This window comes from Hypomesus nipponensis, chromosome 17 (assembly GCF_054491055.1).
Source record: "Hypomesus nipponensis isolate SF chromosome 17, ASM5449105v1, whole genome shotgun sequence".
NCBI classification, from domain to species: domain Eukaryota; kingdom Metazoa; phylum Chordata; class Actinopteri; order Osmeriformes; family Osmeridae; genus Hypomesus; species Hypomesus nipponensis.
This window is the reverse complement of record NC_140377.1, coordinates 3,698,079-3,725,534: the sequence shown is the minus strand read 5'-3', so window position 1 is coordinate 3,725,534 and position 27,456 is coordinate 3,698,079. Positions and strand designations below refer to the sequence as shown.

The 27,456-nt window shown below is 49.1% G+C and overlaps 2 protein-coding genes across 7 annotated transcripts; one reads left to right on the top strand and one right to left on the bottom strand.

The window, feature by feature from the left end:
* The first annotated feature begins 865 nt into the window (after positions 1-865).
* On the top strand, positions 866-20,308 carry LOC146253016 (supervillin-like). Of its 6 annotated transcripts, none has more exons than XM_084677338.1 (32): positions 866-932; positions 4,266-4,898; positions 5,638-5,802; positions 5,992-6,168; positions 6,637-6,671; positions 7,841-7,902; positions 9,289-9,434; positions 9,922-10,150; positions 10,497-11,174; positions 12,088-12,135; positions 12,258-12,320; positions 12,643-12,723; positions 12,824-13,115; positions 13,236-13,319; positions 13,497-13,698; positions 13,810-13,982; positions 14,234-14,371; positions 14,481-14,617; positions 14,804-14,951; positions 15,121-15,266; positions 15,627-15,802; positions 15,938-16,082; positions 16,412-16,751; positions 16,850-16,977; positions 17,231-17,333; positions 17,456-17,663; positions 17,998-18,131; positions 18,261-18,416; positions 18,581-18,724; positions 19,130-19,242; positions 19,363-19,518; positions 19,654-20,308. In XM_084677338.1, the coding sequence occupies exons 2-32, from the start codon at positions 4,594-4,596 to the stop codon at positions 19,738-19,740; spliced, it is 5,199 nt and encodes a 1,732-aa protein (XP_084533464.1). In that variant the 5' UTR covers positions 866-932; positions 4,266-4,593; the 3' UTR covers positions 19,741-20,308. The 6 variants fall into 6 exon arrangements, with proteins under 6 accessions (XP_084533464.1, XP_084533463.1, XP_084533462.1 ...); XM_084677337.1 differs by having other exon boundaries at positions 9,919-10,150; positions 13,500-13,698; XM_084677336.1 differs by having other exon boundaries at positions 9,919-10,150.
* On the bottom strand, positions 20,302-25,862 carry tmem98 (transmembrane protein 98). Its single transcript, XM_084677343.1, has 7 exons — positions 25,721-25,862; positions 23,453-23,690; positions 22,744-22,875; positions 22,218-22,251; positions 22,014-22,129; positions 21,812-21,871; positions 20,302-21,565 (listed from the first exon to the last, which is right to left on the bottom strand). Exons 2-7 carry the CDS (start codon positions 23,581-23,583, stop codon positions 21,364-21,366), a joined length of 675 nt encoding a protein of 224 aa, XP_084533469.1. The 5' UTR covers positions 23,584-23,690; positions 25,721-25,862; the 3' UTR covers positions 20,302-21,363.
* Positions 25,863-27,456: the final 1,594 nt, after the last annotated feature.

Sequence of the window (27,456 nt, the reverse complement as noted above, 5' to 3'; positions counted from 1 at the left end):
ATGAGCTTGAGTAAAATTAAAGAACATGAATTTCAGAATATCTTACAATTCGGTGTCCACTTTTTGTTTATTGCTATGACAGCGTGCATGCACTCCACAAGTTTGTAAAACCTGATGACTAGTATTTTCCTAGCATGAATTGATGTTTTAAAGAACTTCTTGTGATCATCATGAACCATCATGGGATGGTTGGCTTTCTCTATGAGGTGGTATTTTGAGTGAGCTATGGCCTGGTGTTATTTTAAAAGCTTAACTTTGGCCTTGTCAGATGTAGGACAGCTAGCGTTGCATCTTCCCTTCTGACTCGTTGCCTAATTTGTACAAGGACCTTTGACTATACTGTGTTTGCCCTTCTGATATATTTTGATCCTTAATGTGTACCCAGTTCATTTAACTGAAATAGTACCGTGCCTTCAAAGGCACCCCACTTCATTTCAAACAGTCTGCAGTAGCTGAACAGAGGGAGGCAGTGTTGTGATATTGAAGGACTCTGAATTACCACACCTGCGCTATCAAGGAGGTTATGCGTTGCGATAGGCTATTTTGCTCGAATGACCAGCATCATGTGCCTTTGTATTCAATAAATCACATTCAGTCGAACCCAAACGATCTCTAGATGTATGATCGACTTGTGACAGTAAAACATTGTATCTACCTGTGAATCATGAGCAGGTGTACCACTAATATGTCATCAACCTTTTTGGATTATTGGCTGTCAATAAACCTTTTCTTTGAGAGTTTGCGGATTGCTGACCCGCTATACTTTCGCTCACTCCTAGCTTTGGCCCCCGTATTTGGAATGTAGGGGAGAGGGAGGGGGTATATTTTTAACGGGAACAAGCGCTTTCCCTACATGGGCGTTCACGCTCTCTGTTGCAGCGGCGCACTGATGTCCAGTCCAGCCTGCCGGTGCTTATACTACCCGACGACATGTAAGTTGACTTTACCGTGAGAATGTATATTTGTTGTAAATTGTAGTCTGTAGTGTTTTACTGAGTTTTGATTGACAATGCTGAAATTAGACACTTTCTGCACAACTTTCCAACAGATTAGATTGTCCACATGTATCGTTTCAATAGTTTGTTTTAAACTGAGTTGCCCTAGAAACACGATCATATTTGACGGAATTTATGACACTGTATTGGTAACCTTTACTCATGAATTGGACATGACTTTATATTTTTAAGAGGGGCCAATGACAGTTTGGTTTTTGGAAAGTTGTACGCCAACTACTGCTCCGTGTAGTGAATTTATTTCGCATCATCATTTAATACTGGATGTGACCCATCGCTCTGTGTGATGTGGCTGATATTTTTGACACAGGCTGTTCAAGCTTTGACATCTGAAAAGAGTAATCAACTGTTAATGCATCACACCATGCCAACAGCAGAGAGGCAGAGCCGCAGCTGCTGCAGAGACATGTTTTCTGCAGTGCGCCCCATGCTTTCCTCTGTCTTTTAACAACAGTAACACATTCATTACATGGCAGAGCATCTGGTAGCAAATCCAATGGAGACTAGTATGCTTATAAGGAATGGTATAGATCAGACAAGTCCACTGGAGACTAACTGTCGAAAGTTTCAGCAAAGTGATGTTGAGTGCTTGTATGGCTATGAACAAGGTGATATGTGTCATCCAGTGAGCTATGATAGATGTAAGGCTCACCTAGACAGGGCTAGGAACAGGATACATTATGGTTTATGTTGAACTCACCAACATGTCGGTCAATTCCACCCATTCATCACTCAGCGCAAGATAAGAGAGGAAAGGAGGAGTCATTTTTGGAGGGGTTTACCTAAGTTCATTTGCCCTTGAGCTTTGCCCAGCGGGGGGCTTGCACTACAGGATCCCATCACAGATCTAATCGGCTGTAAACCCTTGCTGTCTCTCTAATCTGGATCTTGACGTCTGCCCGTGGTCCTGATTGGAGGTGAGATCATGTGACGTAACAAATCATTCCCTTATACTTTAGGTACCTGATGTGGCTATCACAGACCTTTGGTTTGGGAGAAATAGTCTTGTGTCTCTGGAGTCCAAGTCGATTAGGGATTGTGTTTGGTTTTAGATGATGAGATTAGATGGCTACTCATGCACGTCAAACATATTGGTGCTGCTATGTGGCCTGCACAAAAATGTCCTTTAGAATTGTATTACATGACATTATGTATTGTTATGTAAGCCTTTTGCTAACAACTAGTGTGACAACCCCTGTTGTGTTTTCACAAATAAATGGAGAGAGCGTGTTCATCCCGGTGTGTTGATACACTGGTGTCAGCTAGTGTTACTGGATTAGGACCTGATCATCCATGTTGAGCTCCAATGGCAACCGCTCTCCTCCAATCCCCTACTGTCTTACCTGTCACATGACCTCAGCCCTGTACACAGGATGGGGAGTTCTACATTGTTAAGCTCACTCTTCTACAGCCACAACTAACACCAACAGTGTCGCATCGTTTAGGACTTTTCTGGACGTTTGAAATTGTTCTTAAGCGTGATGAAACCCTCTGAGTGACAGGAAAAGGTAGGGCAATGCTTTCCATAAAACACGTTCTCTCTTGTTGTTCCTGTCTCTTTTATGTTCGTGTTAATCAGTGCAACATCGTCATGCATACTCACTTTTGACCTTTCTTTCTCTCTTCTTCACTTTTACATCATTTGTCTTTCTCCCTCTGTTTCTCTCTCTTTCTTGGCCTGTCTTTATCTTACACACACACACACACACACACACACACACACACACACACACACACACACACACACACTCACACACACGCGTGCACAAACACACACATAAACAGCCACACCCCTCTCACTGTCAACCCAAGGGTCTTGCTCTCTCGAGGATCACTGCGTCTGACAGACCAGCTCATTAAACCTCTCAGTATTATGATGTCACATGGGGCGTCAGGGTTACCTGTCGTAGCAACACGGCTGACACAAAGCCGTGCAGACGTTAGCTATACAAATCTGACACATGACATATTATCCAATATACCGCCACCCTCCGTCTATCCAGCCGTGATCATTCCACTTCCCATACACACGACAGGCATGTATTTTATGAAAACGATCAATTTGACAATTTGAATTCTTTAGTTTCGTTAGTTCATTTAATTTTCATCCCTTTCCAGCCCAGATTCCAAGTTGACATTCTGAACTTGTTCCAGGAAGTACATTTCTCAAAGAAATGAAAGCTAACAGCGTACAGTATTCTTTAACTATGCTCTACCTCGGCTGAGCCCACTGGCTGCCTCTGCTCATTGTTCCACAGGCCACATTGTGAAGCTTCTGTGGGGGTAAAGCACCAGGAATGCTGACGCCAAACATTTGGCAATTTCAGAACACACACTTGTAAACGTGCACGCTTGCACACAGACACGCACACCACACACACACACACACACACACACACACCATATTTGGTTGCCTAGCTACATAATCTTATCACAGCTCTAAAAATGCTAATCTGATTATACTTTTTTAAATATATGATTCGAGGTTCCGAATAATTACAGCGTGCAAATGGAACGCAACAGAAAAATGCATCATCCCAAGTGAAACGGAGCCTTTGGTCCCTCATAGACTTCACAAGTTAGACCAGTGCTGACCAATTGGATGTTTTACTCGCTAGCATAGGACTGTTTAGACGGAACAGAGCTTGTTCAGCCAGAATGAACTGCAGTATAATTGCACTGGGGGAAAACCCTGCTGCTTCATTGCTGTCCAGGACTGGATTGGAGCTGAGTGTCTGAGGGGTAAGGTTACAGTGCAATGGGAGATTCCTGCACGGCTGTGTAGACTGGAGCAGGTCATCTTACACAGCCTTCAGGACGAAAGAAGCGAGCGAGCAAGCAAGCAGAAGAGAGAGAGAGAGAGAGACAGTGAGAGAGAGACAGAGAGAGAGGGAGAGAGAGAGAGAGAGAGAGAGAGAGAGAGAGAGAGAGAGAGAGAGAGAGAAAGAGAAAGAGAGAGAGAGAGAGAGAGAGAGAGAGAGAGAGAGAGAGAGAGAGAGAGAGAGAGAGAGAGAGAGAGAGAGAGAGAGAGAGAGAGATGGGTAAAAGGGGCAAGATAGGGTGAAGGGTGGTCAGTCTGTGGCATTCTGCTGTTGTCTCAAATAAAATGGAGTTGATTCTGTGGGAAATCTAATACATCCTGTTAATCTATCAGCAAACACAAATGGAATGATGTTGACTGAGGAAACCAAGCTGGACTGTTACAGAGTGACTCAGAGCTTATTGGATGCTTGTCTGCTCCCTCTCCTTTAGATGTGCTGTGAGCGTCACAGGGTGATTAGTCTGACTGAAGACGTATCAATCTGAGGGGGCCAGGTTCCCGCCAGCAGAAGAGTTCCTCCAGAACGGCTGATCCACCCCAACACAGTCCAGTGCCTGGCCGGTAGAGGAGCGGGAATCACTTGATAGTGGAGCAAGAGAAGCTTCTCATTTCCCCCTACCTGCCTTCGGTGGTGTCCGAGAGGTAAGCAAAGAGAAGACCTTCCCTGCTGCGTGTGTCATAAATGCCACGTCATCGTTCGAGGAGGAGAGAATCAGCTGAAACCTTCTGAGGGACACAGAGAGGGCGAGGGAGAGCCACATGGACACGCTGGAGAACCCGGTCCTGGAGCCCAGGTCCGAACGGATCGCCCGCTACAAGGCAGAGAGGAGGAGGGAACTGGCGGAACGCTACGGCCACATGGAGGAGCTCCCCACCAAGTGGGTGAGGAGGGACGGGAGGGAGGCCCAGGAGCCTTGTCCCGAGACCCACCCCGACAGCCCTCCCCTCCCCAGAGACAGAGCCCCCTGCGGGGGAGTGAACGGCCAGGCAGGGGGTGAAGACCCTCAAAGAGTCTCCAACGGTTTTGAGGGAGACACTTCTGCAGAGGCAACACTCCTCAGAAGGTGAGTCCAGCTATATCAGGTCTGGACAGACCTGCTGTGTCTGCGCTCGCAGTGCTTTGAGAAGTACATGAATACGCTATTCCAAAGTCCCCTCAGTGGCATTTTGATGTGCACTACTAGTGACTTGACACGGACTGCGATGGAGAAAGGTGCTCATGGTGTTTTGCAAACCCTGGCGACAAGGCAGGTTTTTTTTGTTTGCATGTGTGATGTCACTTCCTTTGCTGAGTCAGGCTTTAGTGCCTATTGTTTCTGAAATGCAAAAACTGTTCAATGGCCTTAAGAGCGTTGTGGTGTTGTTAAGAACACAGAGCACCAGTCGAAAGATGCACCTTTCTGGTTGCTTCCAAGCTAGCTTAGGAACACAAATGATGTAATGTGCTTCAACATCAAACAGCGCCCCTCTATCATGCAGTCTGTTCCTGCTCTAATATAGACTCTGGCCACTGACCTTTCAGACCCAAAAATAAATTTAAGTTCACCAGTTGACCAAGGTCTTTGTCTCAAATTCAGCCAGAGCTGTGCTCCCAAATGGCTTTGTAAAAATGAGATACAATCATTCTGGTTCTTGCTGTCGTTATTTGCTTGATGGACTTTGACAATATTCGGCAAGGATGCTCTTTAGGGAAGGGTGCTGTGGTAGTTTGCCACCTTCCTTATATCAACACCTTGCCCCGTTCGTCCTTATACACCCCCCCTCCCATCCCCATCCCTTCCCCATCCATCCCCTCAACTCCAGGCAACATTCTTCTGGCTCTGCCAGCATGTTCATTAGGGGGGACCCTGTAGCCCCCCTTGGCCCCCCTGGACCCGACGCCCCCAAGCTGCACACTCGGGTGTCGGTGGGCCAGTTGAGGAGCGCACTGCTGCAACAGACCGGGAGTGCAACACAGCCTGAGAACGTGTAGGGTCTCCTGCATGCTACAACTGTGTGTGTGTGTGTGTGTTTCCAACTAGGCCTTTAACTGTTTTCGTGTGTGTGTGTGTACAGTATGCGGGGTTCAGCTTGGTTGTCGTCTCTTCCAGAGAACCTCTCTCGCGGCCCCCCCTCTCTCTAACTCTCCTCTTCTTCTTCTTCTGTCTTTGTGGGTAGTTGCTCAGACGGCGGGCTTGCTACCTCCTCTCTCGACCTCGCTGTCAAGCCCGGCACTGAGGGGGGGCGCCGACGCCCCCGTCGTTATCTGCCAGGGGTGTCAGGAGGGGGCCGCAAGACCAACGAGCGCTTCAGGACACAGCCAATCACGGCCAGTGAGATGGAGGAGAGTGGCGGGTAGGGGCTGTGTGCTGTGGCCAGGAAGAGGGATGACATGAAGGCCGGGGAGTCTAGAGGAGGGGGCCCGGCTCCTAGCGGGGGAAACAGAGCTTTGCCTTTGCTGTGTTGTTGTTTGCACGTAGATGAGTTATTTTAAACACGTCTTATTGGATACCGTGAGCATTTTCTATATTTCCTCCTTCTGTTCACCACCACATGTTAATATCTGTTGGCAGATTTGCATGTGTGTTTGCATCTGACCACGGTGCTGCCATTTAATGTCCTTGTGAACAGGGTTAGCTTGTTGAGCACGCAGATACGATGCAAACTTGTGTGTGTGTGTGTGTGTGTGTGTGTGTGGGAAAGTGAAACTATACACATCCACAGGTTTGGTAACAGAGAGAGAGGATAAAGGATATGCTTGGGTGGAGTCCTGTCATCGGCATGTTGTATCCAGTGACCTTTCATTTGTTATTTCTCTCCCAGACTGCCAGAGACAGAAGAGGAAGAGAGCTGTAAAGGTAAAGTACCCATCTGTTTTGCTGTTTTCTGTTTGGAATTTATGCAGATGGAGAAAGACACACACTAGATGCCTGTGTTTGAGCCTGTGTTTGAGCCTGTGTTTGAGACAGGCTAGACTGTAAACTGTAGCAACAGCAGCAGCAGCCTACTGTAACAACTCACAACGTCACAAAGAAAACAAACCTCCACACTCTGCCCTCTTAAGCCCTCGGTATAAAACAACATTTTATTACTCCAATAAAACAAGGAGAGTGTTTACTTTATTATTATTATCTTGCTACTAATCCCTTTGTTGAAACTCAACCATGGTTTTTATTCACCATTTGTATTTTTATTCACCATTTTATTCACCATAGCAGCAAAGTTACGTACTAAACCCATTATGAACAAAAAGATTTTCCTCCTTGAAAATAGTACTGAATGATCTCTTTCATAGCCTTCAGTGCAAAATGGCTGACCGAAACTACCCATGTGAAGTTTATTTTGAGTATTACAAAGTTTGCCTTCTGTCCTTTGATCAGCTGCACTTTCCAACTGCCAGAGTACATATTGTGCGTTGGGCCACTGGCTGATGCCATGCTGTAGAGCTCAGCTCTGCCAGGCGAGATAGTGCTGCTTTGTGACTCCGAGTGTCCCAGGTGCTGTGCGTGCTGTGTGGCCCACGGCCTCATTTACATTTAGTCATTTAGCAGACGCTCTTATCCAGTTCGACTTACAGTAAGTACAGGGACATCCCCCCCCCCCCCCCCCCCCCCCCGAGGCAAGTAGGGTGAAGTGCCTTTCCCAAGGACACGTCATTAGGCTCGGCCGGGAATCGAACTTCAGATTACCAGCCCGATTCCCTCACCACTCAGCCACCTGACTCCCTGGCCTCACAGGTAGGGTTGAGTCACTTGGATCAGTCACACCGTGTTTTGCAGGTGGAGGATGTGACTGGCAGGCTCACTGTGCTACTTATCCCCGGCCCTCTCAGACCTTCTGGGATAAACTTGTGTGTGTGTGTTTACCACAGGAATGTTGTATGGGATGTCAAGCGCCACCTGAAATACGTTTTATGAACCTGTCTCTGGTTTACGTTAGATGTTATATGGGTGTTTATGTACACATAAGTAGAGAGTGTTCATACCTCTTTTCTCTGACTTGACAACTGATGTACTATGTTTCACAGCTGATGTAAAGACGGATGACAGAGCCAAAATGAGTGTGGCAGCCAAGATGTCTCTGTTTAAAGTAAGTCTGATGCACAACCGTGGCAGAGAAACAGGACCCACACCAGGGCCCAACCACGACCCCTCCAGTTTCCCTGTGCGGTGTGCCTCCATGCCTGGGAACAGTTTGCCTCCACGGAGACTAGGGGAAGACACAAGGACTAAACACCTATCCCCTGCTTGACATGTACAGAACACCACTTAAAGACACAACAGAGCCTCTGTTCCACAACATCTTACTATCCCTTGTTGCTCCAACCTCCTCAAGTAGTGGATTAAGCTGGGCAAAAGGGCACCTTTTTTCCTTCACTGTGTAGAAGAGAGAGAGACAGAGAGAGAGAGAGAGAGACAGAGAGAGAGAGAGAGAGACAGAGAGAAACAGAGAGAGAGACAGAGACAGAGACAGAGAGAAAGACAGAGAGAGAGACAGAGAGAGACAGATAGAGAGACAGAGAGTGAGAAAGAGGCAGAGAGAGAGAGACAGAGAGAGACAGAAAGAGAGAGAGAGAGACACACACAGAGACACACACAGAGAGAGAGACAGAGAGAGACAGAAAGAGAGACAGAGAGACAGAGAGACAGAGAGAGAGAGAGAGACAGAGAGAGAGAGACAGAGACAGAAAGAGAGAGAGAGAGAGACAGAGATGGCAGAAGGCAGCCTCATTTTCCATTCCACACAGCTGCTCACCTTACAGCCCCACAGCCACGCAGCCATGATGAGCCAGTGCTGAGCATGTAGAACTGAACACCTGCCTCCTGAGTGATACGAATGGGCAAACAGGTGCTTCTGATGTTGCACCTGATCGTTTGGAGATGCAGAACACACACACACGCCATCAACTTGATGTCCCAGTATATTAGTTCCACCCATTCATCAATGTTTTCCATAGCTACACGCACAAAAAGTCCAGAGGTAAACATATATTTAGCTATTGTTTTGAAAGGCAAACACCCACCGTTTTTGATATTCAAAACGGTAGCAGTTACCACTGTAGACATGTCCTGCTAAGTTTGAGCTGTGGAGTGCTTGCGTCAGGGCCAGGTGAAAATGTGCCAGGACCTGTGTTGAACAGCCCAAGCAGCATTATAATTAGCCTGCCTGGCCGTCTGTCCGAGGAGGAGGCAGGGAGGTAATGGCAGACGGTGAGCTCTGGTTACACTCTGACCTGCAAGCCTGGCATTCTATCCCTCACTGGACCTGGCTAGGCTACCAAAGACACCTCCCATCTCCTGCTCCATTCACCAGCTCTCTGACCCGCTTCCTGGCCTAAGTTTAGATGAAAAACACAGAATAGAATTCGCTGCCTGTTTTCACTGCCTGTTTCCAGACTGCCGCATTGAGCAAAATGTCTGTTGTGGCTGATTTTTCATCTCAAATCTCCTCCTTTCTCTTGTCTCTTTGTGGCAGGAGCTGGAGAAGACGGCCGCCCCCGAGGTGTCTTCCTTCCTGAAGCCTCGCTCCGGCAGCGTGTCCCACGAACGCAGGGTGCGTCGCAGCAACGAAAATCGCTCTCTCACTCAACCAATCACCTGTGAGGAAATGGTTGCCATCAGGTGGGCTTTGTGACAGAACTCAAATGTCAAACGTGCTGATTGCAACCCTTGAGAATTGTATAGTGAGCCAGCAGGGAGCGCGGGGTAGAAGCTGCAGGGTACAGACCGATTTGTAGAATGAGTCTTGTAAGTTGTTAAGACTCATTATATTTTTATCATAAAACCACATAGAATTGTAGCAGGCCTGCATGGCTGTCCAAGACAAGTCTATTTTCTCCACAGACTACCTTTTGACATTTGCTAGCCTTGGGCTGTTAAAGGGATTCCTGCCTCTAATTATACACAGTTCATAGACAGGGGGAGAGTTAAACATTGATTGATGTCGACATAGATCCAAAACGTACAGCTATGTGTTACACAATAAATGCCCTTTGGACATTAACATTCACTTGAATAGATAGACTGTGTTTCTATCTAGCTATTCACCCATGAAATAACCACCCAATGTCCTCCCGCTCTCCCCTCCCCTCCGGTTCCTCTACAGCAGCCCCAAGGCAGCCTTGTCGGGCCAGGCCCTGCCAGGACAGACCCAGGCTGCGCAGGCCGAGCCTGTGGAAGACGATGAGAGCTGTAAGCTGAGTATGAGTGAGAAACTGGCCCTCTTCAACAAGCTGTCCCTACCGGGGAGCCAGGGAGACGCCTCCGCTGACGCCCCCCCAGAGAGACGCAGGCAGAAGGGGGCTCGCTACCGCACACAGCCCATCACCGTGGAGGAGGTCAGTCTGGTGGGTGTGGGTGGAGTGGCCACAGAGATACATTGACACAGACAAAAATACAGTATACTAATGTGGAGGAAGGGGGGTGGGGTGGAGGGGGGTGGAGGGGGGCGGGTATAAAGTACATGCAGATGAGTATTAGCTTGTACTGAACAACTAAATGGAATGTCAATCTCTATTTGTAGTCTAAAATACCGAATACTGAAGTACATGGTCTCTACGTACTCTACTGGTCTCAGATCCTGCATTTCCCAATAAATTGTGATTGTGAACCACAAATTCCTTTTGTATTCAGTTTCTCTAACAGTCTACGGCTTCTCTCTGCCTGCGCTCTGTCTTATCTCAGCTCCAGAAAGCGCCCATCCAGCTGCCCCCTCTGCGCCTGTCCCCCCACCTCTCAGACAGGCAGCAGGCCCTGTCCGTCAACCTGAGGCCCAGCGAGGTGCGTCAGGCCCGGCCAAGGCCCGGGGAGGCCTCCAGAGCAGATATAGAGCCTGGCTCAGGAGGACCTGGCACCAGCTCCTTGGAACTCTACTCCCCCCAGAAGCCCCTGTCACGCTGGGACTCGGAGCCTGGTGAGATCAAAGGAATCCTGAAGAAGAGTCGCTCCGGAGGACCAGAGTGGAGCAGGGACCGAGGTTTTGACAGCAGCCAAGAGTCCCCCTTTGCCCTTGAGCAGAATGGCGTAGAGGCAGCGGGCATGGGAGAAGACAGCGGGTCTGGTTATCGGAGAGAAAAACATGGGGTGTCCGGGGTCGATGGAACCCCGCTATCTGGTGCCCCCTGGAGGCAGAGAGGGAGGAGCAGGAGGGAGCCCGTCCCTGCGGCTCCAGTGAGGGCCTGGCCAGAACCTCAAGAGGAGAGGCCCTGCCAGGCTGCTGAGCAGGACTCCTCAGATGTCTCCAGGGAGGAGGAAGACGAGGAGAGGAGCAGCCGAAGGAGGAGGGATGCCCCTCCACGACGACGAGTTGAGGTGTCTCAGGCAGACGGCTGTGGCCAGGAGGCAGGCGGCTGGAGGAGGACGGTACGACCTGCAGCACACGACATCATTCCGCCCCCCCAAAAAAAACTCACTCAGACCACGGTGACGGCAGAGCCGCGATTGGAAATCATTTCGTAGGAATCCGCTAGAGTCCTGCTTCCAAGTCTGTTTGGCAAGCTGGTAGTTGGTTTCAAGCGGCACTTCAGAGTCTTGAATAAATGGGCTAAATCCAGTCTTACCCTGAAAAGACCAGCTGCTAACAGAGCAGATAGGACTCCACGGGAGGCTCTGCTGCAGGGAGGGAGAGAGCGCGGCCTGCGATCCTCAAACGCTGCACAGCAGCCCAGAGGAGAGCCCATGGTCCCCGCCCCCTCCTAATCTCTAATCCCCAGAGAGTGGGCCTAGAAGAAGGGGGCTTTAGACTGTCAGTCGGCAGGCTGGGGAGGGGGGGGGGTCGGCAGAGGGGCAGACAACAGAACGGGGGGCCTGAATCTGGGGGCGAACCTCGTCTGGACAGGTCAAACTACAGCACGCTCAGAGATTTTGGAGCAGCAGTGAAGGGATGAGGATGAGTTGCCTCGGGTGTCCTTGAGCGTAAGGGCTGATGCAGTGCAGATCAGTTCTGCTCCTGATAGTTGAGTGGTTAGGATGAGATATTTGCCGTTCCATTGAAACCGAAAGAGCATCAGAGTCCCTCCTAGGCACGTCACTATGGTATGTGTTTAATGTCTGTTAACTGCGAACATTACCATGGGTTATAGTAGACAGGGATGTGCTGGAATGACAGTGAACAATGACAGATAGACAGGGGTGATTACAAAGACTCACTCTATACACATATATCCATTAGCCACCCTCAGATGGACAACTACTGTACAAGTGTGTGTGTGTGTGTGTGGGTTTGTTTGTTCAAATGTTTTCTTCCGTCTCAACACTCCCATGCTGCCCCCTACAGGACGAGAACCAAATCTGTCACGATGAGTCCGTCAGACCGCAGAGCTGGGTAAGCGTTTGTCAATGACGCACTCGAATTCTGACATGACGATTATGCTGTCGTCCAAAACCATGAAAAGCGACTTTGTCGATTTGAGCCAACATTAGTGCCCTCCTCCTCTCCCCTCCCAGGGTCCTGTATTTTCCTCCGTCTATTCTAGCAGTACACCTCAGTATGTCATGTGTTTCAATCAGGTAAATGTGTGTGTGCGCTCACGGTGGAGGGGCGAAGCATGTTGCTCTCTACTGTTGGTTGACAGTACTTTGTGTGCAGTGCAGAGTTTTAAGACTTATTTACTGCAATGACGTTTAACCATTGCCTTTTACAAAGTGTTTTGGAGTGGTTTGTGGGTTGTTACACCTTTAACTGTATACTGGGTGTTGTTTAGGATGCCACTGGCTAGAACAGAAAAAGCCTGTTTGGTTTTCGTCAAGTCTCAATCCTTTTTCTCTTATCATTTTCTGCGTCCTCCTTCACTCATCGTTTGAGTCATCTTTTCTACCTTGCCTCTTTCAGACGACCCAGTCTTTTGAGGCCCAGGAGGTATCCTCTGCCGCACAGAGCCAGCCTCGTTCTCAGCCTCAATGGAGGCAGAAGGTGAGGCCGTTCATTCGTTTTTTCTCTCACAGAGTATCTGAAATAAGCACATGAATAAATATTTGTCCTCTTCCAATACTCTTTGTTATTGGGGATGTAGGTCCGACCAGCAGAGGAGGAGCAGCCCCAGCCCCAAGCCCAGGCCCAGGCCCAGGCCCAGGCCCAGGCCCAAACCCAAGCCCAGGCCCATCCCCAAGCCCAGGTCCAGGCACAGCCCCAGCCCCAGCCCCAAGCCCAGGCCCAGCCCCAGCCCCAGCCCCAGGCCCAGGTCCAGGCCCCTTCCCAGCTCCAGCTCCAGCCATCAGTGGCTGAGCGAAGGCGTTCCCTTCAGGAAAACGAGGACCAGTGGCAGACCAGAGGAAGAGGGGAAGCTGGACGTATGACAAAACGAGGTGAGCACTCTGTTCAGCCTGGGGACCTCTCACTTTGCTTTGGTCATCTCCAGTACCTGTCACCCTTCCCGTTCTCACTGTGCCTGTGATGCCGTTCTCACTGTGCCTGTGATGCCCCAGGTCTGGTGTCTCCTGAACCCGACCGAGATGACACTCCTCCCTCTCACACTAAGAGACCCTCTACAGGGGCCCCAGCCTGCAAAGGTACACAGCACCCACACACCATCTCCACACAAGCCTGGTTCAATTCAACAGCAGATTGATAGATGGTTTACCTCATGACGTATTCTTAATTTAGCCTTTGGCCCCGGGTTGAACTTGCATTGGAATGTGAAATACCTGACCCCCCCCGTCCCCGTCCCATACAAACTCATTCCCCAGCAGAACCCCAGGAACCTTCCCTGGAGGCGACATCTGAGCAGGGGACTGAAGGGACGGACGCCATGCCTCTGGATGACCAGGGGACACTGGGAGGTTTCTACAGACAGCTGTCACCCCTGTCACCCGCATCTGCTGCTCTCCCCAGCTCTGGCTCTGAGCCGCAGACCGACCTGAGTACCCTCTGCCAGACTGACATGCCCATGTGAGTGTGCGTGTGCTTGTTCTCGCTGCGGGTTAGCCACAAGTGTCCTCCTCGCACGGTGGTCTTATTGGAGGTGTGCCCTGATGCTCTGTGGTTCTGCGCGTGTGTCAGGCTGACTTCGGCAGTGGCGGAACACAGGCGCTCGGTGCGGCCCTCTCGCAGGACCCAGGGCTCCAGGAACCCTCTGCGAGCCCTGGCCGCCAGGGAGGACCTCCGGCAGGACTTCATGGGACAGAGAGTGAGCGAAGCGCCTGCGGAGACCAACAGGATACAAGCAGAGAAAAGTGAGGATTTCAACACAGGACATGTCTCTCTCTCTCTCTCTCTCTCTCTCTCTCTCTCTCTCTCTCTCTCTCTCTCTCTCTCTCTCTCTCTCTCTCTCTCTCTATCTCTTCAGCTCTGTCTCTCTCTTCAGGTCTCTCCCTCTCTCTGTCTCTCTCTGTCTCTCTCTCTACAGCTCTCTCTCTTCCTATGCGTCTCTTTCTTTCTCTCTTCTGTTTTTGTCGCTGATTCAGAACTTCTTCCTGTCTCGCAGAGGTCAAGAACAACAGCGTGGTAGACTCATCTCTAGCAGGTTTGGCCAGCACCGAGGTCACCAAGGTCACCGTTGCCACGGACGCAGTCAACAACAACAGCCCACAAATCAGCGATCTTGTGCTCATTCAGATAAAAGGTCAGCAGAGAAAATGTGCACGCATGTATGCCTGCGTGTGTTTTGTGTGTCGAGACACGCCAGTGTGGTAAAGGTGTGTTTGTATGCTGTATTGTTCCCACGGTAACAGGCAAGCGACATGTCCAGGTGCGAGTGGTCGAGCCAACAGTCTGGTCTCTGAACAGTGGAGACTGTTTCCTCCTGGTCACAGCCAGCCACTGCATCCTATGGTGTGGAGAGTTTGCCAACACATCAGAGAAAGCCAAGGTACTGCTGACACAACACAGCTTTGACAAGGACACCAGGCCAGCCATAGGCTGAAACATCGAGCCATTGAATTCAGCCTCTTGCATGGACTATGTGATTTCTTATATAAATATATATACACGTGTGTACGGATGTATAGATTGTACGATCATACACAAGTACTGATGTGGTGGTGCTACCCTCCAGGCCTCCGAGCTGGCAGCCTCCATCGTAGCCCTGGGGGAGCTAAGCTGCCAGGCTCCCCAGGTCACCTGCCTGGAGGAGGGGGTCAACACCGAGAAAAGCCAGGCCTCCGACTTCTGGAACCTTCTGGGAGGAAGGACTCAGTACAGAGGTGAGTGTTAAACCAGCTGTTCTCTCAGGACTCCACAGCTAAACTCACCCTGTAGCTCCCCCCCCGTATGACATTCCTGAACAGGGAAACGTACATGACTGCGAACGTACGTCCTCCCCTCCCTCACGTTCATCTGCCGTCTGCGTCGTTTCGGTTCTCCGTCCCCCAGGAGCGGGCGCCCCTGAGGAGGACGAGCTGTACGAAAGTGGGGTGGTGGAGTCCAACTGTGCGTACAGGCTGATGGAGACCAGGCTGGTGCCTCATGGGAAGGCCTGGGCAGCTGTGCCCAGCGTCTCGCTGCTGGACTCCAGAGAGGTCAGTCCCTTCAGGTCACTCAGAGAGTCTCACAGGATCTCAGACAGTCTCATGGTCGTCTGTGTTTTCTACTGGTCACCTGTACAGGTTGGATGGCCGCTGCCTGTTAGAATGACAGGAACAAACAGCATATTACATTTAGTCATTTAACAGCCACTTACAATAAGTACAGGGACATTCCTCCGAGGCAAGTAGGGTGATATGCCTTGCGCAAGGCAGTTCCCAGCTTTTGTACAGCTGGGAATCGAACTGTCAACCTTCTGATTACTAACCCGATTCCCTCACCACTCAGCCACCTGACTCCCCTATTACATGAATAACGTGTGTGTTTGTGTTTGTGTTTATGTGGGTCGTCTCCAGGCTCTGGTGTTTGACTTTGGCAGCGAGGTATACTTGTGGCAGGGCAAGGACGTCTCCCACGGCGACAGGAAGATAGCTCTGCAATTGGCCCAGCAGGTGTGGGGCGGAGCCTACGACTACAGAAACTGTAGGGTGAACCCCCTGGACCCCGCCCACTGCAACGCCAACATACAGCCGTGAGTCAGTAGACACGCTACAGACATACAGCCGTGAGTCAGTAGACACGCTACAGACATACAGACGTGACTCTTGTTTAGGGTTGATAGAATGAACGTGAGGTGAATGACAACAACATGACACGTACTGTGCAGGTGTGGCGAAGGACGCCCCGGCTGGGCCCTGTTCGGTCTGGTGTGTGAGGGCAATGAGACCGTTCTCTTCAGAGAGAAGTTTCTGGACTGGGAGGAGAAGAACAGGTCCATAGAGGAGCCTGCGCCCCTGGTCCAAGTGACCCAGGTTGGTGGACTAGAATGTGGTTCCCAACCCTGGTACTCAGGCGCCACTGCCCTGCATGTTTTAGATGTTTTCCTGCTCCCACACACCTGATTCAAATGAACGGGTTGTCATCCAGCTCTGCAGAAGCCTACTTATGACCGTTCATTTGAATCAGGTGTGTGGGAGCAGGGAAACATCTAAAACATGCAGGACAGGGGTGCCCTGACGACCAGGGTTGGTGAACCACTGGACTAGATAACCCTTAACTCCCAGCGTTTCCATCTGTCTCGAACCAATCTAACGTGTTCCTCACTTCTCTCCTCCTCCTTCACTACTCCTTCCTTTCCCAGTCTCTCTCCACTCAGAGTCCTGTGCCTGAGGTAACCATGGTGCCCACCGTGCCCCCGCACTCAGAGGGTTTGTGTCCCTGTGATGCCAAGGCCTTGGTGGCAGGTGAGGGGGTGACGAGGGACACCCTGGCTCACGCTGCCCTGCAGGGGCTGGGTCTCCAGCGGGGTCAGGGGAGGGTCACCCTGGAGGACGGGCGACAAGGGGAGCTGCGAACGGTTGCCGTGGATACCTGGCACATCCAGGAGGGTGGCGACTGTGAGGTTGCCATGAAGAGCCCAGGGCAGCTGTATGAGGGAGACACATATCTGGTCCGCTGGACCTACACCATCAACAGCACAGGTCATTATCACCACCATACCGTCGTATCTACTCTACACTGAACTACTGTACACTCATTTTGAATATGTCGAGTGTTTATGTGTCGGTTCCTTGTCCAGTGGGACTGAGGGACAGCCCAGGTGATCCTGACGAGGAAGTCTCCGCCCTTTTCCTCTGGCAAGGCCGGCACTCCAGTGTCAGTGGGTGGGGCATGTCTGCTCTCACAACCCACCACAAGGGGGCGCAGGTCAGACACTCTGCCTCCCAAAACCACACACAGCTGAAGTCACTGCATTACAGAGCCCAAGCCATGGACTTACCACTTGAATAATAACTGTAACAATAACCATCATTTGTATTGTGACACAAAAAGATACAAACACACATACATTCAGGACGAGAGAGAAACTTTCAAACCTGTGATTTGCTATATTGAGGGAGAGAGCATCGTCACAGATGTAGCTGTTTGTGTTGTCTGTGGTGTGGTGCTCCCGGTGAAGGTGGAGGTCCGTCAGGGGACGGAGCCGCCCTGCTTCCTGCAGCTGTTTCGGGGAGGCCTGGTCGTACACGGGGGCCGCCAAGGAGACGCCACCGCCAACACAGGTAGCACACTGACTCCTCCCACACCTGTCCTTTTTTACGCCACACTATAATCCTCACAGTGTTCGGTGGGGGCGGAGCTTGTGTCAGGGCTGTAAAGAGGCGTGTGTGTGTGCGTCCTGCAGCGGCCTGGCGCCTGTTCTGTGTGCGGGGGGAGCTCCCGGAGGAGGCCTGTCTGCTGGAGGTGGACTGCTGCTGCGCCGGGCTGCGCTCGCGAGGTTCCCTCGTCCTGCTCGACAGCCAGCGGGGGGCGCTGTTCCTCTGGCACGGCTGCAAGGCCCACTCCGGCTCGAGGGAAGTCGGCAAGAGGGCTGTGGAACGCCTGACGCAGATGTGAGTCCTCCCCTTTGTTGTCTTGTCTGTTTTGGGCGGGGTCAGATGGCTGAGCGGTTAGGGAGTTGGGCTATGAATTAGAGGGTTGTTGGTTCGATTCCCGGGCGTGCAAAATGACGTTGTGTCCTTGGGCAAGGCACTTCACCCTACTTGCCTCGGGGAGAACGTCCCTGTACTTACTGTAAGTGCTCTGGATAAGAGCGTCTGCTAAATGTAATGTAATGTGAATGTCTATCTAGGTCAATACATCTCTCGACGTTCAGGTCTGTCGATGCTGGTGATATCGGAGTGTATTGATGGTGTGTGTGTGTGTGTGTGTGTGTGTGTGTGTCAGGTGTCCTGCTGAGCTCGGGCTTAGCAGTGACATCCCTCTCAAGGTACAGGAAGTGGAGGAGGGCTCAGAGCCGGTTGAATTCTGGAACGCTATTGGACAGCAGGACAGGAAGGCCTACGACTGCATGCTTCAAGGTAAAAACAAGACGCGACACCTTGTAAACGTGTCAAAAAACACGGCACCGAAACGTATGAACCACTTCATCTGAATAAGCCCATACTGCAAGACAGCCTGTACTAAGATTTGTTTGCAATCTCCCTCAGATCCAGGGAAATACAACTTTACACCTCGTCTCTTTCATCTGGGCGCTGGCTCCGGAACATTCAGAGGGGAGGAGCTACAGAGCCCTGGCCGCTTGCCAGGCGTTGTCATGGCAATGCCCTTTGTCCAGGAGAGTCTGTACTCTGTGCCACAGCCAAGTGAGTGGGCTCTCCTTTGCACAGACACACACGACTTCAAAACCAATTACTAAAGTAAATTGACCAATTTTTCCCTGGATGACAAATCGTCTAAATGGTCTTTCTTGTTCTTCTTTTCTCTTTCCTCTCCCCCCCCCCCCTCTTCTTTCTCTGTCTCTCCACAGCCATGTTCTTACTGGACAACCGTCTGGAAGTGTACCTGTGGCAGGGGATCCAGGCTGAGGACGATAACCACTCCACCTCAGCCTGTAGCACCTGGGACAATGAGAGGAGGTGTGCCATGCAGACAGTGCTGCAGTACTGCAAAGGTGAGTGGGACAGGGAACCTGGGCTAACTTATTGTTGGACAGATGAAAGGCTTCCTTAGCTTTATCGTCCATTTTTGGGAAGAGATTTAAAAGAGCGTCACCGCTCTGTTGTTTTTATTTACATTTAGTAGACGCTCTTATCCAGAGCGACTTACAGTAAGTACAGGGACAGTCCCCCCGAGGCAGGTAGGGTGAAGTGCCTTGCCCAAGGACACAACGTCATTTGGCACAGTGGGGAATCGATCCAGCTGATTATTCTGATTACTAGCCCGACTCCCTCACCGCTCAGCCATCTGACTCTCGAGTTTCCAAATACTATGGCGACGTTGCTGTTAGTTTTCCGTGCAGATGGACTGTAGCTCTGCCTTGTCCTGTGGTTGTACAGCTGTTGTCTTGGTGTTGTAGAGATGAACCCCAGACGTCCACCGCAGGCCTACCTCATCCTGGACGGAGCAGAACCCCTCACCTTCACCAACGTGTTCCCTCGCTGGGAGAAGAAACCCCAAGCTCACCCACAGGTACACTAACTCAGTCACAGTGGTACAAAAAAGATTGTGAGTAATAATACAATGAGTTGTTATTGTAAGCTATAGACTAACCTCTCTCTCTCTCTGTGTTTGTCTGCTTGCATGTTCCAGGGGGACACAGGCCGGGTCAAGCTGACCCTGGTGCAGGACTCCCTGGCCCAGCTCACTAAGACCCAGTACCCCCTGGATGAGTTGCTGCGGACCCCTTTACCTCAGGGCGTGGACCCCCTGTCTCTGGAGGTCTACCTCTCAGACCAAGACTTCCAGGTAGGCAGAGTGTGACTGTACCTGTCAGCCCAGGCAGGCCAGGCAATTATTAATTTGATTAATTAACATGTGCCTCAACCTTTTTTTGTTTTTACACTTTAAAATTCTGGAAATGTTGCCAATTTTATCTTTCAGACTATTCTGGAGATGAAGAGAGATGAGTATGACTCACTTCCAAGCTGGAAACAAGTCAACCTGAAGAAAAGCAAGGGACTGTACTAGCTAACGTCACAACAGGAACATGTACTTGTATTAATGTCCGCATAGCTTTAACATTTTTTTGTTTTTGTATTTTCTATTTTTAAGCAAATGTTACGTTGTCAGACGATAACATTCATGTACAGTGTTTTCTTAGTAGTCGTTTTATCCGTGTGTCTTATTTAAGTATGGTGTTTTAGGGCCTTATTTTTTTTGTTCTCAGCCAAATGCTCTCAGTTTCAGAGAGACAGGACTGCCTATACCTTCAAACAGAAGGGTTAACTATAATCCCAATCCCAGATTAACTCTGTTCTTTTTTGTATTCCTAAAAGATGAACGTGTGCGTGGCTTTCTTACTGAGTAGCCTTTAGAGTTTTTTTGTTGTTGAAGAACAGACAGCCCGCACATTTTCCTATGAAACTTTAATTTATCTGTACAAATCAATGAAGGGAATGAATGAAAGTAAGAAAGAGATAGAACAGAAGGACGTCAGAGGTGAACTGTGGATGGGACGTGAAAACAGGACTGGATAAAAAAACAATCAATTCTAACAAACAATGTAAACAAGGAGAATAAAGGAGTAACCAATGTCTTCATGTTTCCTCGTCGATCAAGATAATTTTATCAAAGAGCCCTGCATGTCTACAGCTACTGACAGTCATTCAAACTGTAAATGTCAGTTTGACGTTGAAGAAGCAAAACATCCACAAAACGTCCGTCCTCTTCAGGAGGACAGACGATAGAGTCCCACTGATTTGTCACTACGCTTAGTTGAGGGCTTGACAGTAATATAGTTTTGTCTCTAAAATCTAATTTGTGCATTTTACATGATGGTGCTCTTCCTTGGCTTACATGTGCATATGTTATTGGTGTCATACGAGTGTGGGTTCCTGGCAGTGTTGGCAGTGGAATGGAAAGCCTTGTAGCAGCCTGTAATAATGTAGGTGGAAAGACCCTGTGTATTGTGCAGTACTTGCATCTCTGGCTATACACCATGTGTGAGGGCTGGTTAATGCTGTAATTAGGGCCTAGGAGCTTCAGTATTAGGTATGCATGGGCTAGCAGGTACACATGCTCCAATAATATCAGTCAGCGCAAGGCACGCAAAATCAGCTTCAGATCGCTCCGTACTGGTAACCGAACAACCCTTAGCTGGTATATACACACAGCTCCCCTGTATGACTACAGTGGGGTAAATACATAAACAACACATCTGAGTATTGATCTCAGATAGCTCCCTCAACCGCTTGGACACGCCCAGTGCCACCAGATAGGGATCGTGGTTGAACTGACTCTACTTCTTCTTCTTCTTCTTCTTCATTTGGGTGTTTTTCTCCCAAGCCTGGATTAACGGAGTGAATGTAAGCCACCATGTGACTGTGCTAACGAGGTGGATTAAGGCCCACCGCGGAGAGATGGGTCAGGAGCTAGAGCTATGAGGGGGCCAGTCCATGAAGAGACCGCACACCAACTTTAAATACAACGTCTATTAAGTGTAACATCTTGCTTAATTGTGGTAGATGAATACATATGGAGTATGAATTCACCTTTGACTGTATATTTATTCATGTTTCTCTAATGCTGTGTGGGAATGTGAGTGTATATGCAAATATATGAAAATATTTGTGTGTTTTGGACGCGTGTACTCTAAATGGCCTGCTCTCTCTGCATGTCTATTCCAGGTAGACTCCTCTCTGGTTCAGACGCCAGGGCGGCTTCCCTCAGCACCACCATGTGATCCTCAGCAGCATGCAGCGATTGGTCGATCCAGTCCATACTACCAGACATGTGGCAGGCATTGCGTGTCACCAAAACCAGGTGGCTGACCGACAGGAGGAGAGCAGTGGCCCTGAGGGACACCGTAAGACAGACAGGTTTCATCAATACGGGACAGGGAACTAAACTGAACATAAAAGACAAAAAGCACATCATTTCCTCTCTGATTGTCTGCAGCCCAGGTAACCCGCACTCAGTCTAGAGCACTCCACGAACGCATTCTATTAGCAGAGCGGCTGTCTGCATGGCCGGCCATCAGTGTCTCCTCTAACCGTCTCTCCTAGGCAGACGATGGAGGCTTTGTGGCCGTTGTGATTACCTGGCGTCCAGCAGGATGGGATCCAGGGGGGGATACATCGATCGAACCACGTCATCAACCCTGCACTCGACACACAGGATTATGGGAAGGCACAATAGACAGGTCAGAGAATTAGGTCAGGCAGTATCCGTCTTAATACAAATATGGATTTGTAATAATAGCTGCAATTCAGATGATAGATTCAACCCTGTCTGAATGTCACCTAGGACTGATGCGTTTGGCCACGGTGATGATGTCACTGAGGCTGGCCGGCGCCTTGACCTTTGCTCCTGAGCCCATTGTCATGGCGACCAGCTTTTCGGTCAGGGTGTGGCAGATCTGTGAACAAATAGTGTGTACAGTAAATATGATCCAGTTGGACAAGAAAGAACAAATATCAAAGCACCTGGGTGTTGCTTAACGTTACCTTTAGGATGGAGATACAGTGAGACACCAAACCACTGTTAAAAACAAACAAACATTCAGTTAAAACATGCCCTAGTCCATGCCTGTATACAATATTTAATCTGCTAATACTTGATAATAGACTGAGTGGCCAGTCTAGCGGACAGTCTACCACCCAGGATAGCACCCAGGATAGCAGCCAGGATAGCAGCCAGGCTAGCAGTCAGTCTACCACCCAGGATAGCACCCAGGATAGCAGCCAGGATAGCAGCCAGGCTAGCAGTCAGTCTAGCAGCCAGGATAGCAGCAAGGCTAGCACTCAGTCTAGCAGCCAGGCTAGTAGCCAGGCTAGCACCCAGGATAGCACCCAGGCTGGCAGCCAGGCTAGCAGTCAGTCTAGCAGCCAGGATATCAGCAAGGCTAGCAGTCAGTCTAGCAGCCAGGCTAGTAGCCAGGCTAGTAGCCAGTCTACCACACAGGCTAGCACCCAGGCTGGCAGCCAAGCTAGCATCCAGGCTAGCACTGGTATGCTCCCAAGTCAGACATACGAGGCGTCTTCGATCCAGTCTTCATTCTCCAGGATGGCCTCGATGTGAGGGTTGGTGATGACCACGTCGTCCAGCTCGAGCTCTGAGGGCTCGCTCTGGGTCTCCATGGCCCCAATAAGGTCTACGTTGGGTCTGGGGGAGGATAAGGGGGACCCGGTGAACAGAGATGACAAGGGAGCGAGAGGTTACATAGGAGAACACACGAGGGCTTGATGAGAGACAGACAGAGAGAACAAGAGAAAAAGAAAGAGAAACAGACTGAGAGAGAGAGAGAGAGAGAGAGAGAGAGAGAGAGAGAGAGAGAGAGAGAGAGAGAGAGAGAGAGAGAGAGAGAGAGAGAGAGAGAGAGAGAGAGAGAGAGAGAGAGAGAGAGAGAGAGAGAGAGAGAGAGAGAGAGAGAGAGAGAGAGAGAGAGAGAGAGAGAGAGAGAGAGAGAGAGAGAGAGAGAGAGAGAGAGAGGGGAGAAAAACAGACTGACAGCAACAGAGAGAGACCTCGCATGTTGACTTGGCATTAACCTCACATTCAAGCAGGTTTGCCCTGAGAGGGGCTAAACCACAGAGACCATGCGCGGAACACAAGAAGGGAACACTCAGTACAGTCAACTGTGAAGCGAGGAGACCACAGCCTCGGGCTGCAGGCCATATGCACCCTAACCCACCCGTGTGCTGATGTCCCCTCCCATCCCCAGATGCGTTGGAACACTGACTTGGAGTCAAAGTGATGCAGTAGGCTGAGGGGGTGGCAGTAGCGGTGTCGGCACACCATCACCAGGGCGATGAAGGACGCCAGGAAGATGGTGGCCAGCACCCCGATGGCCACGATCACCACCGTCTCCATGGTGACCCCGGGTCCCACGACGGCAACAGACAGCGACGTGGCGAGAGGAAAGGTGTCCAATCAGGAGTGACTGGCTGGTCTGCTCGTGATTATGGCTGAGCACTCATCTGCTGAGGAGAGGGTGTTCACTAAGTCACAGCGACAGGAATAAGCAAGCCTTGTTAGATCTCATGTGTGGTCTGAGGCTGGCTGTGTGTCACTGTGTCTGCACACAGCATCAGCCCGTTGGTAGCCTCTGTAAAAAAAACAACAACAGAAGAACTCTCTCCTTTAATACTCTCGCCTATTTGTGGTCTCTGAGTGTCCCACCCACAGTGTACACAAGCCTCCAGGCTTTATCAGAGCACATACAGTGTAAGGAAGGTGAGCATGCCCTTTTGTTGGTTTCATATGCTGTGGCGGAGCACAGCCTTTGGAGTCGCCGCCTTGTATTCGCCACAGAAGGCAATACGGCTCGATAACAACCACACATGACAGCACCTGGAGCCTGACATATAGTTCACGGGCATTTCTTGAAGGAACACGGTTTACATGTCACCCTTTTCTAATCACTGCCACCTGGCACAAGATAAACCTGATGAACAACCACAACGAATCATTTATCACAGCTAAATCCATACAGCTTGTCTGTCTTCATTTGACATTTGCAGATACAGTGCTAGGATATGGATAGCCCATCAGGGACTTGTTTTTAAAATCATCTGACATGTTCTTTACCGAGCTGTTCCAAGACACGCAAGATAAATGTTAAAGTAATCTGCTCACAATCACAAATCTGTCTGTCCTCCCAGCGTCTTACCCCTGTACATGCCTCAGGTCCTTGGGAGAGGGAAAATGTTGAGTATTTTTTGATGATTTTTTAGCTGCTTCCCCACAGGATGTAGTTCTTGACTACCTGCCCTCTGCCCAGTTGAATCACTCATTAACCTAGCCCTGCCCCACCTTGGAACCATAGTGTGTTCCTGAGTGTGTTTATGTGTTTGACATAACCAATACTTTGGAAGGAAGCCATGAGCAGCAATAGAAAGGCCTTTTGAGGTGGAATGTAATTGGTTTGTTTCAAGGCATGGCATTTATTCAACAGCGCAATGCAATTTCCACATCGTATTTTGAGGCACAGTCACCATGGGCAACAGAATTACAGAATTACAACATTCTCAACCAACATTTTCATCCGGATGATTGTGAGATTCCGCTTTGGAATGCTGTAATTCTTTAATCAGATTAATTTGTTGTACACTGGCCATGTCATAGTGTTCTTTGTCCTGTCTCTCGCTTTAAGTATTTCAGACTCCTTTTTTGTTAAGAGGAGAATGGTCAATTAATGCCTGATGATCATAATATGTGTAAGGCATTTGACTCAGAAAATTATAAACTGTGGGAACACAAATTAAGTGAAGTACATTTCTGTGCATAACCGTCCAATCCCTAAACCCAACTCAACTCTTGCACACAGTTAATAAGACATTTTTTTGACATTGATTTTACATACAGAGAACTTTAATATTCAAACACTGTAACAGTACTATCTACATCCACTGTGCTGAATTTTCTGGAAAGGGGATGGACTCATTAATGAGCTGCATAAAGCCTACCCTCCACCATCAGTCTACTGACCCCTTGCTTGGTCTAAAGGGGAGTGTACGTACATGCAGTTGTCAGCCAACTCAGAGACAAAAGAACTACAAAGACTACAAGAGGCACTAGCTGACTACAAAAGTCACTCACACTAGTTTTAGTGATCGTAGGCTACTGATGAACAGGACTGTGTATTTTTATGTATTTAATGTATGTATATACATATATATATATATATATATATATATATATATATATATATATTATGTATTCAGACATAAGTATTTCACTACTCATATTTGTATTTTAGCATCCATCCATTTGTGAAATTGTTGAAAAACAAGATCATATAAATTGTACTTGAAAATGGCCTATAATTACATAATTAATTGTTTTAACTAGATCTGTTTAGTTTAGGCTACTCATCAGCAGTTTCGTTTTTATCAGTAGGCTAAATTGTGTTACTGTCCGTTTCCATTATTTCTCACTTTACACTAGTTTTGCAAAAACTTATTGAAACAAATGCCAACCAAACAACACGATTAGAATTTAGACTTACCAAATCATTTTGTCCTTTTTCTCTTTTTGCTTTGGGAAACAAAGCGGCTACTACTTGCTTGTGTGAGTGGAGATGGCACCGACCTCTCCAAATCGGTAACGGGGACGCGCAAAGGCCATTACGTGAGCGATTGAGCGGTAGGTGAATGTGCTACTGCGGTTCAGTATCAACAAGCCCGAGCTCCGGGGAAAAGTTTTAAACTCCGCGTTGTGCACGAGGATTTAACGCGTGCTTGCGCTTGGAAGAATGTGCGTTCTCTATGTAGAAGTTATTACAAATGTGGCTATTCAACTAATAACGTGGCCCTCTGTTTAAATTGCACGCAGTTTTATAGTTATTGTCATTCGTATACTATAACGTTTATAGTTTGGTTATATGGATTATATATAAATTAGCAGCACTGCAGCCGATATTTTACTGATCAATTATATGTAACTTTTCTTCCCATGCTTTGCAAAGGGTTGAAAGTTTTAATATTTTTATGCCACTGATCTGGAACCCCAAATTCCCTGTAAGTACCGCGAGATGGCGTATGCAATCCATCCTATTCCGGAAGTCTCCATGATGAAGAGACCAAATTTGAAGAACGACCATGGAAAAGATTTGGACCAGGTAGGCTACTAATCAGTTTGTATTTCCTATGTCGATGCGTTCTTGATTACAAGTAACCCGAAACTGGGGAAAATATACACAGATTAACCTAAATCAGAAAGAACATCCAACTGGGCTATTTACAGCAGTTCCATCTGATGTTTGAGAGAACACACATCCTTCTGAAGGGAAATACTCTCATGGCCACCAATATATGACCCTGCTATGATCCCAGGCCTGCTGGGAGGAGTAAGATCCTTTAGTTACAGTGTGCAAGCAGCCACTCTGGCGGCAGTGATGAACGCCAAGGTAGACACTTACTCCCTCTGTAAATCTGAAGATAGCTATAAAGTCAGACTGTTGTCTGTGGAGCCCATGAGAGACCATATGCTCCGTCTTCACAATAATGGACTATGACTCGTAGAAACAAAGTCCTTTATACAAGTATGGCTTCATTAAAAAATGATCGACCAGATATAAACGGAGGGTCAATGTGCAATTGGGAACAGAGGAAAGAGCGTATGTTTTGTGGAAGACAAAAATATGACAACAAATATGCCAGGTGTAGATGACAAATCCTAATCAGTACTGCGATTATCCCGTCATATCTTTGTGAAAACGCCTCAAAACATTCCTCACGCCTCCAGACCTGGGCAGGAAGAGAAACACACGTGCCCAGTACCTTGTTCCCCATCATGACCCTGTGGTCTAGCTTCTCCCTCTTCCTTCAGACAGGCTGTGAGACAGCTGGCCTCCCACCCCGGCCGTGTTAACAACGTCACCAGGCAGCTTTGAAGCGATGATAGCAGTAGCCGGCAGCAGATCCAATCAGTGGATAACAATCTCTTCCCCTGGAGAGAAAGCTAGGCTGGCTGTAATTGAACTATTAGCTGTCATTAATACTGGCTGGATGTCAGGTGGACTCTGAACCCCTAGTTCTTACACGAGGCTGTGCTGTGGCTGGGCACCTTTTGCGACTGTGACAGAGCTAGGAATAGAGGTTGTGGGAGGTTGGTGGGACGCCGGGCACGTCGTCATGGTAACGGCTGATCAAGGTTGAGAAATTAAAAAGGGGTTGTTGTTGTTGTTGTGGAAGGGGCCTGTCGTTGATATGCAGACCCACATCCACGCAAGGGGAGGAGCTG

What these genes read in the sequence shown, in the direction of transcription:
- LOC146253016 (XM_084677336.1), top strand. Translation starts at nt 4,594, where the DNA reads ATGGACACGCTGGAGAACCCGGTCCTGGAGCCCAGGTCCGAACGGATC. An exon ending in ATGTCATGTGTTTCAATCAG is followed by an intron (nt 12,321 to 12,642) that starts GTAAATGTGTGT and finishes TGCCTCTTTCAG; the next exon opens with ACGACCCAGTCTTTTGAGGC. An exon ending in CCCTGGTCCAAGTGACCCAG is followed by an intron (nt 16,083 to 16,411) that starts GTTGGTGGACTA and finishes TTCCTTTCCCAG; the next exon opens with TCTCTCTCCACTCAGAGTCC.
- tmem98 (XM_084677343.1), bottom strand. Translation starts at nt 23,583, where the DNA reads ATGGAGACGGTGGTGATCGTGGCCATCGGGGTGCTGGCCACCATCTTC. An exon ending in GCCAAACGCATCAGTCCTAG is followed by an intron (nt 21,872 to 22,013) that starts GTGACATTCAGA and finishes TGTCGAGTGCAG; the next exon opens with GGTTGATGACGTGGTTCGAT. An exon ending in CCCATCCTGCTGGACGCCAG is followed by an intron (nt 21,566 to 21,811) that starts GTAATCACAACG and finishes GGTGTCCCTCAG; the next exon opens with GGCCACTGCTCTCCTCCTGT.